The 12,545-nt window shown below is 37.1% G+C and overlaps 1 protein-coding gene across 16 annotated transcripts in view; it reads right to left on the reverse strand.

The window, feature by feature from the left end:
• The window catches only part of CARMIL1 (capping protein regulator and myosin 1 linker 1), a 349,148-nt gene that overhangs the window by 198,268 nt on the left and 138,335 nt on the right, over nt 1-12,545 (reverse strand). For all 16 annotated transcript variants that reach the window (XM_033092802.1, XM_033092806.1, XM_033092813.1 and 13 more), the window contains 3 exons: nt 8,219-8,316; nt 7,819-7,889; nt 7,442-7,515 (listed from right to left, as the gene is read on the reverse strand). In XM_033092802.1, coding sequence (XP_032948693.1) covers nt 7,442-7,515; nt 7,819-7,889; nt 8,219-8,316 — 243 coding nt within the window. The remainder of the gene's footprint in view (nt 1-7,441; nt 7,516-7,818; nt 7,890-8,218; nt 8,317-12,545) is intronic.

Raw genomic sequence — 12,545 nt, forward strand, 5'->3', positions numbered from 1 at the left:
CTTACAGGACATCTACTATGTCCTGTAGTAGGCCACTCTACTAAGTATAAGGCCACTCTACTAAGGCCAGGAGACATAGAAACTCCACCTAATACATGGAAACAAAAACAGGGAAGCAGCCAAAATGGGGAGATAAAGAAACATGTCCCAAATGAAAAAAACAGAACAAAGCACCAGATAAAGAACTAAAGAAGATGGAAATAAGCCATCTATCAGGTAAAGACTTCAAAACAGTGGTTATATATGGATGCTCAATCATCTCAGTGAGAACTTCAACAAAGAGATAGAAAACTTAAAAAAGAATCAGTCAAAAGTAAAGAATACAATACCTGAAATGAAGAATACATAAATGGAATCAACAGCAGATTAGATGAAGCAGAGGCTCAAATCAGTGATTTGTAAGATAAGGTAGCAGAAAACAACCAATCAGAACAGCAAAAAGAATCCAATAGTGTGAGGAGAGTTTAAGGGGCCTCTGGGACAACATCAACAAGTCATCAACATTTGCATCATAGGGGTACCAGAAGGAGAAGAAAGACAGCAAGGAATTAAAAACCTATTTGAAGAAATAATGATGGAAAACTTCCCTAACCTGGCAAAGGAAAAAGACATACAAGCCCAGGAAGCAGAGAGTACAAACAAGATGTACCCAAAGAGGCCCACACCAAGACACATTATAATTAAAACGCCAAAGGTTAAAGACAAACAGAGAATCTTAAAAGCAGAAAGAGAAAAGCAGTTAGTTACATACAAGGGCACTCCCATAAAACTGTCTACTGATTTCTATTGGGTCAATCCCCTAGAAGGGACTGGCACAAAATATTCAAAGTGGTGAAAAGCAAGGACCTACAAACCAAGATTACTCTATCGAGCAAAACTATCATTTAGAATCAAAGGACAGATAAAGAGTTTCCAGACAAGAAAAAGCTAAAGCAGTTCATCACTACCAAGCCAGTATTACAAGAAATGTTAAAGGGACTCCTTTAAGAAGAAGAAAAGATCAAAAATAGGAACAGTAAAATGGCAATAACTACATATCTATCAACAATTACCTTAAATGTAAATGGATTAAATGCTCCAATCAAAAGATATCTCTGAGACTATTTCTGTTTAGTTTGCTCATTTATTCTGTTCTTTAGATTTCACACTTAAGTAAGATCATAGTCTCAGAGATATAGAGAAAAAACTGATGGTTGCTACATGGGAGGGGGGTGGGGATAAGGGAGAAAATGAGAGGATTAGAAAGCACAAATTGGTACCCACAATATCGCCATGGGGATACAAAAGACAGTTTGGGGAATATAATCAATAATGTTGTAAAGATTTTGTAGGGTGTCAGATGGGCACCTGTCTTATTGGGAGACCACTTCGTGGACGGTGTAGATGCCTAACCACTGTGCTGTACACCTGAAGCTGAATAATATTGAATGTCAACTATTATTTAATATATATATATAGTCACGGGATGTGGAATACAGCATAAGGAATAGAGTTAATGGAATTGTAAAAGCTATATACAATGTCAGGAGGGTAGTAGATTGGGGACAGGGATTTATCACTTTGTGAGGGGTGTAAATGTCTAACTATTACATTGTTTTGTACACCTGAAACTAATGAAAGAAAGAAACAAACAAAGAAAAAGAAAAAGGATATAGGGTGGCTGAATGGATAAGAAAACAAAATCCTTACATGTACTGCTTACAAGAGACTTACTTCAGATTGAAAGACACACACAGACTTAAAGGGATAGAAAAAGATATTTCATGAAAATGGAAAAAAAAAAAAAATCTGGGTTAGCAATACTTATACCAGGCAAAATAGACTTTAAAACAAAGGCTATATCAAAGGACAAAAAACTACCCAGTAATCCCACTTCTGGGTATTTATCTGAAGAAACCCAAAACACTACTTGAAAGAGACATGTGCATCCATATGTTCACTGCAGCATTATTTACAACAGCCAAGATATGGAGGCAACCTGTGTATCTATCAATGGATGAATGGATAAAGAAAAGGTGGTACATTTATACAACACAATATTGCTGAGCCATGGCTAGGAATGCATTCTTGCCATCTGTGGTAGCACAGATGGACCTGGGGGGTATTGTACTGAGTGGAGTAAGTCAGAGAAAGACAAATGCTATGTGATTTCACTTATATGTGGAATGTAAAGAACAAATAAATGAAAAAAATAAACTAATAGATGTAGAGAACATCTTGATGGTTGCCAGGTGGGAGGGAGTTTGGGGGAATGGGTGAAAAAGGGGAAGGGATTAAGAAGTACGAATTGGCAGTTACAAAATAGTCATGGAGATATAAAGCACAGCATAAGGAATACAGTGGTACCTCCGGAAGATCTTTCGAGTTCTGAAACGTTTGAAAACTGAGGCACGGTTTCCCCATAGAAAGTAATGCAAGATGGATTAATTCATTCCAGACCTTTAACATCAACCCCTAAAACAGCAATTTAGCATGAATTTTACTATCTAATGATACCATAGATCCATAAAATTTATGGCGTTCATAAATCGAAATGTTCGTCAACAGAAACATTCGAAAACCGAGCCACTACTGTATAGTCAATAATACCGTAATAACTATGTATGGTGTCAGATAGGTACTAGATTTATCAGTGTAATCACTTCATAAGTTATTCAAATGTCTAATCACTATGTTGTATACCTGAAACTAACATATTTTATGTCAATTGTAGTTGAAAAATAACAAATTATTGAATAAAAAGAGTAGATAAACTTTGAAGATCACAGTGATTAAGGTGGAACTCTGAAAAAAGTCAAAGTACTTAGGCATTAGCAGGAGAAATGACATCTATAGCAGTGATCCCCATTTTTATTAATCAAGCCCACTGCGGTACAAAAAAGTCTTGAGAATCCCCTAATTTTTTTATATTTAGTTGTATACTGAGTTCTACAATAGTACTATATATACGAGGTGTGATCAAAAGATAAGAGGAATGTTTAAATTTTAAAAATTTATTACAGTGAAAGACACATTGCCATTAAGTTCCCCTCAAAATACTCTCCCTTGCTTCAAACATACTTATCACATCCTTCTTGCCATTTCCTGAAGCAGTTCTGGACGTCCTCTTTCGTGAATGTCTTTACTTCATCCTCCATCATGACAACGCTCCATGTGACACATTGCTTCTGGTACTCCAATATGTGTCAAATAAAAACATTACGGTGTGTCCTCATCCACCTTATTCACTGGATCTGGCACTATGCGACTTCTGGTTCTTCCCCAAAGTCAAAATGACCATGAAAAGAAAACATTTTGAATCGATTCAGGACTTCAAGGCAGCCCCAACAGCACAACTAAAGACTCTCATGAAAGAGGACTTCCAGACTGCTTCAGAAGTTGTAATAACAAAGGGATAAGAGTGTTTGAAGGGATGGGGAGAATTTTAAGGGAGTTTAATGGCAATGTGTCTTTTACTGTAATAAGATATTTTTATTTAAACATTCACCATGTTTTTTGATCACACCTCGTATAAGAACAAAGAATAATTTTTTAATGTGTCAACAATAAATCCAATGAAAAGTTTTAATATTCTTTGTGTCTCAGCTTGCATTTTCCTTCAGTTATAGACATCCCCCATAAGAGGCCACTGATCTACAGCAAACCAAGCTCACAATGCTTATTTTTGTAAATAAAATTTTACTGGAACACAGTTCCACTCATCCATTCCTACATTATCTAGAGCTGCTTTCAAGCTACAACAGTGTTGGGTACATAATTTCAATAGCAACCATCTGCCTCATAAAGCCTAAAAAATTTATTATCTGGCCCTTTACAGAAAAATGTTTTCCAACTCCTGATCTAGAGTATCAGTAATGAAAAAAATCTTTTCAGCCCTTCAGAAGCAAGAAAAGTAGGTGAGTATGGACCACTCCATGAATGCAGTGTTTATTGATGAGCTAAAAATTCTCCAGCAAAGGAATTAGAGAAAATCTACTTGTAGGAAAATTCTAACAGTTTTGACAGTTTCTTGACTTTGATAGTATTCTACATATTTCAAGAAACTGTACTTAGTATTTCCTCTATATATAGTTTTCCTCTACTCATAGAATCATCACCAAATTGAGCACAGTGAATTAAAGGAAAGTTCAGCACTGATGCTATGCATAATGTATTAATGGTGTAAAAATCATTAAGTGTGTAATAAAGAAAGTCCAAGAAACACCTCAAGCTGCCCTATGGCGTTTTCACTTGTGTTAGTCAGATGTTCTCCAAGTATGGTCCATGGACCCCAGGAGGACCCTGAGACTCATTCAGGGGGTTCACAAGTTCAAAACTATTTTTATAATACTACTAAAACAAATTCATCCTTTCCACCATGTTGACATTTGCATGGATGGTGCAAAAGCCATGGTGTGGAAAACTGCTGGGGACTTAGTACCAACCCAGGTAGTAGAACCAAGCTAAGCCAGTAGTCACCGTATCCCTCATGGCCATACACCCGCATGTTTGTTAAACAAATGTCAATTTCATTTAAGAATATCCTTTATGAAGAAGTAAAAAGTACTCATTTTATTAAATCTCAGCCCTGGAGCACAAGACTGTTAATATTCTGTGTAACAAAATGGGACATATGTGCATAATGCTTCCTCCATATGCCAAAGTGATTTCTGTCTGAATGTAAAGTATTTGTGTGATAGCTGGAGTCAGAAACAGAACTGGCTCTCTCTTTTTTTTTTTTTTTTGGTCATGAAACACCATGAAAAATACCACAAGGTACAGTTGTTCAGACTTAATATTTTGCACACATTTTCTCTAAAATGTAAGAAGTCAGCCAGTCACTTTAAGGAAATTACCTGATAGTATTTTTTTAGTCCAAACTAAAATTGCATCTTTAAACCAAAAATTTGAATTTTGGGAAACTTTTAACCACCACTATGAGCTTGACAACTTTGCCACAATTAAAGACTTTTTTAATTGTAATTTTTTTTATTTTTCAATATTATATTAGTTTCAAGTATACAGCATAGTAGTTAGACATTCATATAACTCATGAATTGATTCCCCCATAAGTCTAATAATCACCTGACACCATATATAATTACAGTATTATTGACGATATTCCCTATGCCGTACTTTACATTCCCGTGACTCTTTTGTAACTGACAATTTGTATTACTTAACCGTTCACCTTTTTCACCCACCCCCTCAACCATCAGTTTGTGCTCTCTGAGTCTATTTATGTTTTTTGTTTATTTTGTTTTTAGATTCCATGTGTATGTGCAATCATGTGGTATTTTGTCTTTCTCTGCCTGATTCATATCAGTGGTGACAGTTAACAAAAGTCATTTTCCCTTCAAACATAAAAAAAAAAAAAAAGTCATTTTCCCCTATTGTACAACAGCAAAATATTTGGAAACTATGCATAACTCAGTGAGTCAGTATTTTCTAAATGACCAATGTGCACTGCTATATAATCATGTATAAGTAAGACTCACTCAAAGTACAAGATAGACTAAATGGATTTTAATGTAATAAAACACAAAAATGTTCGTTGATATCATTTCAGATGTTGCAAATGATCTTTAAGAAACTATCACTTGTTGAGTTGCAGTGAAGAATAGAAAAATAATATCCATAATTCTGTGAAAAGGATATTTTCTAACTGCTTATCTGCATAAGTGAAAAATAGAAAAATAATATCCATAATTCTGTGAAAAGGCCCTTTTCTAACTACTTATCTGCATAAGGCGGGATTTTCTTTACATAATTCAGCCAAAGCATTACATCATAACAGATCAAATACAGAAGCAGAAATGAAAATCCAGCTGTCTTCTATTAAGCCAAATAAAGAAATCTGCAGAAAGGAAATCCAATGCCACACTTCTTGCTGGTGTATTTTTGTTTTGGAAAATATTTATTTTTCATAAAAATGGTTTCTATGTTAGCATGTAATAGGTTTATGTATTTTTAAAGGAATTAATAAACAAATATTTTTTATTTTAGTTTTAATTTCTAATTCGACAAATGCCAAAAGCTATGACCCACATAAACAAAAGCCAATCATTTTTAAGAATGGGAAGGGATCCTGGGACCAAAAACATTGAGACCAGATGCTATAGGCCCACCTATTCCTTTCTTAGTCTACACATAATTTCTCTGTTTTTTACTGGAAAATTCAAACTAAAATACTTTCCCTTTTTGTTTCTCAGTTCACTTTTTCATGAGTCACACAGGATAATGTTCCTTAAATGTGTCTTATGAATTCCCTCATATGTAAGGAGAGGAAGACCATATCTGAGCAGGAGAAAACTGCCTGCTCCACCAAAAGGAAGTAAATCCAAGTCTGAGAACCGTGTTTTTAGGCACTTCAGCCACAACCACAGACAGGGCTGAGCCTGCTTCACCCTCCTTCATGGACCCAGTCCATGCAGACAGGAGATAGATCCACCTAGGATATTTTTTCATGGCTCAATTCAGCTAGAACTCTTCAGGAACCGCACTACCATTCTAAATTTCCTTCCAAGTGAGTGGAAAAATCATTTGACATCATATTTGGGGGAGCAAGATACTGGTGGCAAGCAGAGCCAGCAATGTTCTCTGTAATTCCAATTGCCCAAACAACATAAAAGCTACAGCTAGAATCCCAGAATTCTCTTTGTGGATTCCAAACAGAGAGAAAAGACTTACTGAGCTGGGGTATACTGTGGGAGGGCTGATTTCTGCCTATCCTGCAGCTTATATGGGATTGAGCAGATTGGGCTAGGCCAGGAAAATTTACCAGAAAAGACATTCAGGGCAGGAGATGTAAAATAACTCTGATATGTCTGTCTTTACAGAGAAAATGGGGACTGAATGGAGCTTTCTTTCTGGGGACTGATCATATATCCATGGCCCTAAATATATTGAAGTCAATATCTTAAAACCTTCAATATCTTAAAACCTAAAAGTCAAATAACTTGCCACAGGTGTCATAGTTTTATTACTATCGTAATAATGACTAAATGATTCCCACCAATATCTGCATGTATACTTTAGCAATCCCCAATTCATAAAGAAATTGTGAACTAAGTCCTTTGTTAGGATTTCAGCATAAATCCTAGAAAAAAAATGTTCTAAATGGCAGTTAGTTAAAAGAACTGTATTTTATATATAAGCTAGACTAAAACACTTTGTGAGTTGGTATAAGAACCTAATAATTACACTGTTTCCACAGGAAAAATCAGCACATTTTCTAACCATAAACTCTCGGTTTAAGGTGCACACCAAAGCATTAATAGTGGTGAATACATCTGAAACTATTAATTAAAGGCAAAAATCCAGAGATTCTTAGATTCTCCTGATTCCTTTTATAAAAGGATTCTCTGGAGATAAAGACCTTCACTCAGTGTCAGCCGAGAAGTGTGGCTCTAAAAGTAAAACTGAAGTAGAGGAAAAGAAAGGAAAGAAAGCAGCAGCTTACCTGTGGTCAAGATGATTAAAGTCCTGTAAATTCAATTCCCGGGTGTCTTGTGTCAGATAAATTGTATCCACATCCTATTTGAAATACAATTCAGTCATGTAAATAGTCCAGGCAAATGACCAGGGAAGCAAAAGAGATGCAAAGAGAATCAGACAATGACATAGGCAGATTTTTATGTAATCTGAGCAAGGAAGATTATAAGCAAAAATATGAATGGTGGGAAAAAGAGAGAGAAATAATCCAGCCAAATATTGGAGTATTCTCCAGGTGTATGTATATGTTTGTGTGTGAGAGTGTGTGAGTGTGTTTGTGTGTGAGTGTGTGTGTGTGTGTGTGTGTGTGTGTACACGCACGCATGTATACACTGATATACTTACCCACTGTACTTCTTCCCTGTATGGAAACCCCAGCCAATCACAAACACAGGCATACATCTGAGAAAATCCACCTGAAACATACAACAGAAATGTGACAGATTTTCAGCTAAACGATTTTTAAATTAAAATTTAAAAGCTTAAACATGGCCGACGTCGACAAGGATGATCATTTCTTCTGTTTAGGAAAAAAAACCAAGATTCCCTGTTCTACAGTAGGTGCAGAGCAGAATGCAATACAGCTTAAATACAGGACTTCTGTCCACAAATCTAGTTTGTACGGTATTAATTATACCTTAAACCTAACTGCAGCTTTACAGTAGCATACTAGGAATAGACTTCTCTTCCTGGCTGGGGAACATTCATGCAGCCATTTATTTTTGGTTTTAAAATGCATGCTCACCACAGGGGCCCTGCTCGGCCACAGTCTGGCTGTCCCACAGAGCCTGAAGACTGGCCAGCCGCTCAGATGGCTCCATGAACACTTTCTTCATGATTCTCCTGTAAAATTAACAATAAGACCAATGAACTTCAAAAATCAAGTGTTTCGAGCTGCACATAGAAATCTATTTTGTGATACGCCTTTTTTCAAAGATAAGCATCACTTCAATTTTGGTCAATATGATTTTATTTTTTGAGTATGAGGAAGGTGGAAATCTATAGGAACTTAATAAACTCTGTCATTTAACTTCCCTTTGTAAACTAAAGGCATCTAGCAATGTTATTTAGTTGTTTTATAACATTAGAGTTTATTAGAATAGTTAGAAAATAGTGTGTCTACTTAATGAATTGTTACTACATTATGTGTATACCAAATATAAATTATTAATTTTCAAAGAATTAAAGTTCAAATCTCCTCCTCTGCCCTTCCATTGTACCTCGCACAAGTGCCCCTCAAGAAACTGAGCATTTCATTTTGGAAGACCTGTTCTTTTCATTCTCTCTCCCCCTGGACCATTACTCCTTTGGAGTAGAGAACTTGTCTAATTCACCTCCAAAATTGTATTAAATGTCTACAGTCTGCCAAGACCATTTTTATCCTTACAACCTGACAAAGGTCCTGCCCACACACAAAGAGGCAGAGCAAAGGAGCAGTTAAAAGTGCAGCCAACCACCATTATTCACAGAAATGGCAAAATAAGAGAACTTACCTCATGGGGTACTGACCAGAAAGAAAGAAATTAATACCTGTTAAGTTATCAGAACAACCCCCCTGGTGCATGGTCAAGTCTTCACAGATATTAGCTGATGCCGTCATAGTTATCACATAGGAATCATTTAGTGAATAATTTGTGAGTTCAGTAATTCACCCCCAAAATTGTGTTAAATGTCTACAGTCTGCCAAGACCACTTCCCAGGTACTAGGTAGGCATACAGCCATGAACAAAACAAATACTGTCCCTGCCCTCAAGAAACGAGCCAGGCAAATAAACAGGGAATACAAGAAGTGGTAATACGGGAAATTCAGGGTGAAAGTTCGGGGCCAAAGAAGGGGCACTTAACTCATTCTCTAGTGGGGGGAGGGCAGTGGAGTACGGGGAGCTTGGAAGTGCCTCTCAGTGTATGATTGAAGGAGGAAGAAAGGGTTAATCAGGTGAAGCATGCGGAGTAAGTGTTTCAGGAAAAGGGACAGCAAGTACCAGAAACTGAATACAGCTCAAAACAGTGAGCAGATAACATGTGATAGGGAGGGGTAACAGAGGAGTTTGGGAGCTAAGCAGAAACCAGAAAGCATGGTGAGCCTCAGAGGTCAAATTAAGGGGTTTGGGTTTTATTCTCAAGGGAATGAGGAACCATGGAAAGCCTAAACAGGGAGTATGAGATTAGATAAGCACTGTAAACAAGTATCTGGGGAGCTGGGTGGATCAAACTTTGGCAATAGAGAGAGAAATAACTTGGGAAATTACAAAGAAATTCCTGGGAGTGTAAGAAACTAGTAAGAGGGAAGGTAATGAGTTTCGGTGACACCACCCTAGAGAGCTGTGGGATATTCTCCTGTAACTCTCAGCAGCCCCATACATGTGGAGAAGAGGCAGCAGGCTTGCTGCAGGGTCGTAGGTTTTCCAGGCAGGCAAGCCAGAAAAATAATGGAGAACAGAGGGAGTTGAGCATATGACAGGGCCACGCCAGTAGACATTGTGGGCTAAGCGGTCAGAAAGGGAAGGCAGGAAGGGATGGAAAGAGGGGGAAAGGCCAAGGGATCCATGGCTGGGTAGCCCCCCAAAAGTCCAAATGCTGGTATATCCAAGGGAGAGAAAAGTGAGAGGACCAGAGGCTACAGTCATAAAGGGGTGACTAAGTTGTGATTTCACCACGAGAGAAGCTGTTCCTGGAGATGACAAGGTCTAGGGTGTGGCCATGAGAATAATGTGGAGATGACCAGGTCCTGGGCTGTGAGGAAGGATACTAGCAGGTTAGAATCACCCAGGACCAGGACAGGACCTAGGTGAAAAGTAGTGAAATACACTTACTAAATCGTACAGAACATATTTTGCTCTTTATGTAATGATTTTAAAAGCACTTCGACTACGTAAGATACTTCCAGTTACCGTGAATGTCAATACCCTATAGAGCAGAAGAAAATGTCCCCTATTATTTCTGTTTTCTGATTGGATAGATTCCAAATAAAACGTGCTTAGAGCCTGACAAGGTGCCCGTTGACTTGCTCTATCCTACAGAAAACCTTGACTGTATCCCAAAGCAGGTAAATACAAACATTGTGCTGTCATGGAAATATTCCTCCTGCTTCTTTGAAATCTTAATCACTGAAGCATAACCAGGTATACCCAATAGATGTTGAATGCCACGAATTCCTTCAAATTCTTACGTAAATGCACAATCTCTCCAAGTGCAACATGATCTTTCTGTTTTACCTGAAACACCAACAATTAAGTCCCTTTATTCTAAAAGTCCTTAATGCGGGGGGGACTGTGTGTATAAGAAGACATTCACCATGAAAGTCATAATACAGAATCTGTCCATTTGGAATGTCTTGTCTTGGTTCAGTACTGCCATCCTGGTGTTTCAGTGACATTATTTTCTGGCGACATAAAGACAGTTAAGTCAGATATTATGCAAAGAAAAGGCAGAGCTGTGACTTCATCTAAGATCATATTTCTCTTCTAAAATTCTTGCTTTATTTCTGCAAACTGCAGGGCATGCTATTTCAATGACATAGAATGAAATTTCGCTAGTCAAAAGCAGGAAGAAAATAAAAGAAAAATCTTTGACAGGAAGCTGGTCGATTAACAATAGGAACCTGGCAGTCCAGGATTATATGGAGAAACAAACAAATCTTCAGGGCAAATTCAGGAACCAGAGCCTCAATTTTACTCCAAAAACAACATTGCATATTCACGCTCAGGGGTAAGGAAGAATCAACTATAGAGTGAAAGAAGCAGGAGCTAGTGTAAAGTCTGTGTGAACAGGCCCTGCTGTGAGGACACTGCACCTGGTGGTTTGTTAACCTTCAAAACCACTTTTCAAATCAGTCCGAGCTTTTCCAAGTAGCTTTACTTCTATAACAGTTCTCACCTTCCTTTTTTAAGGAACTGAAAAAAATTTAGATTTCAGGAACTATAGGAGTCTCATGAAACAACTATATTCGTTTACATAAGAGATAAAGTTGTAAGAAATAAATTTCCAGAAGGTAGCAACTGTTTCTTATGTGTTCTAACACCATGCACAGAAACAGGGAGTGAGAGGAAAATCTACCCCATACACATTGTTTTCTACCTGTAGCTAATTAACAGCGATAAGCCCATCTGTATGTGCATCACAGGGCACCAGCTCACACATGCAGACACAGAGTGTGACAGACACAGGATTTGCTGTCAGAGTAGCTGCCATAACAGGTAAACGAAAGTCCTAGTAAACAGATATGTCAGGCCTGCCACACATGTGCAGGCAGTACTATATAGTGGGATCAACTATATTTACATTATGTACATTAAATTTATACAAGACTCAGAAAACAGTTCTATGTGGCAAAGAATAGTGAACTAGATGACATGCACACCAGCTCTCTAAGCAAACCTCACACTTAAATTGTGGACATCAAAAAATTGTAAATTATTTTAATCACATTAATTGATTGATTTAAAATTCACTTCCAATGCTCAGCCTATATAATATAGCAACTGTCTACAGAACAGTACGTGTTTTAATGATGCAAACCACATCACAACAGAATGCTCTATCTACTGCTTTAGAAAAGTGAGGGGACTACCACAACCTATAAAAAGCAACTTTCTTCTGTTTACACATAAACTCCTATTTTGCCACTTTTTTCACAATAATCTCACCTTTCATACTTCAATGAGCTTTTGACTTCATGAAGGGATTTGCAAAACTATTTTTATTATAGTAGTAAAGAAACATTGTCCTAACATACTGATGTTAACAGTCAGCCGACTTTCAAATGTGTCATACATATGAAAGATTAATGAAACATAACAAAAAATCATGTGATAAGATTACTATTCTGTCACCTAAAGAGGATGTTACTACTCCATTTAACCAAAAAATATCAAATTACAAAAAAGCAATCATATTACATATAAACACATAATAAGAAAAAATCATAAACATCAAAAAAGTCCCCTATAAACATCACCAAATTCCTTTTGACCATGTGGGCTTTTATTCTGACACCTCTAGGTAACTGACTGCACACCATATAGCTCAAGTTTCTGGAGCACTGTTTAAGCAGTTTCCATGAGTTAACTCAA

Source organism: Rhinolophus ferrumequinum, chromosome 22 (genome assembly GCF_004115265.2).
Source record: "Rhinolophus ferrumequinum isolate MPI-CBG mRhiFer1 chromosome 22, mRhiFer1_v1.p, whole genome shotgun sequence".
In the NCBI taxonomy this organism is placed as follows: domain Eukaryota; kingdom Metazoa; phylum Chordata; class Mammalia; order Chiroptera; family Rhinolophidae; genus Rhinolophus; species Rhinolophus ferrumequinum.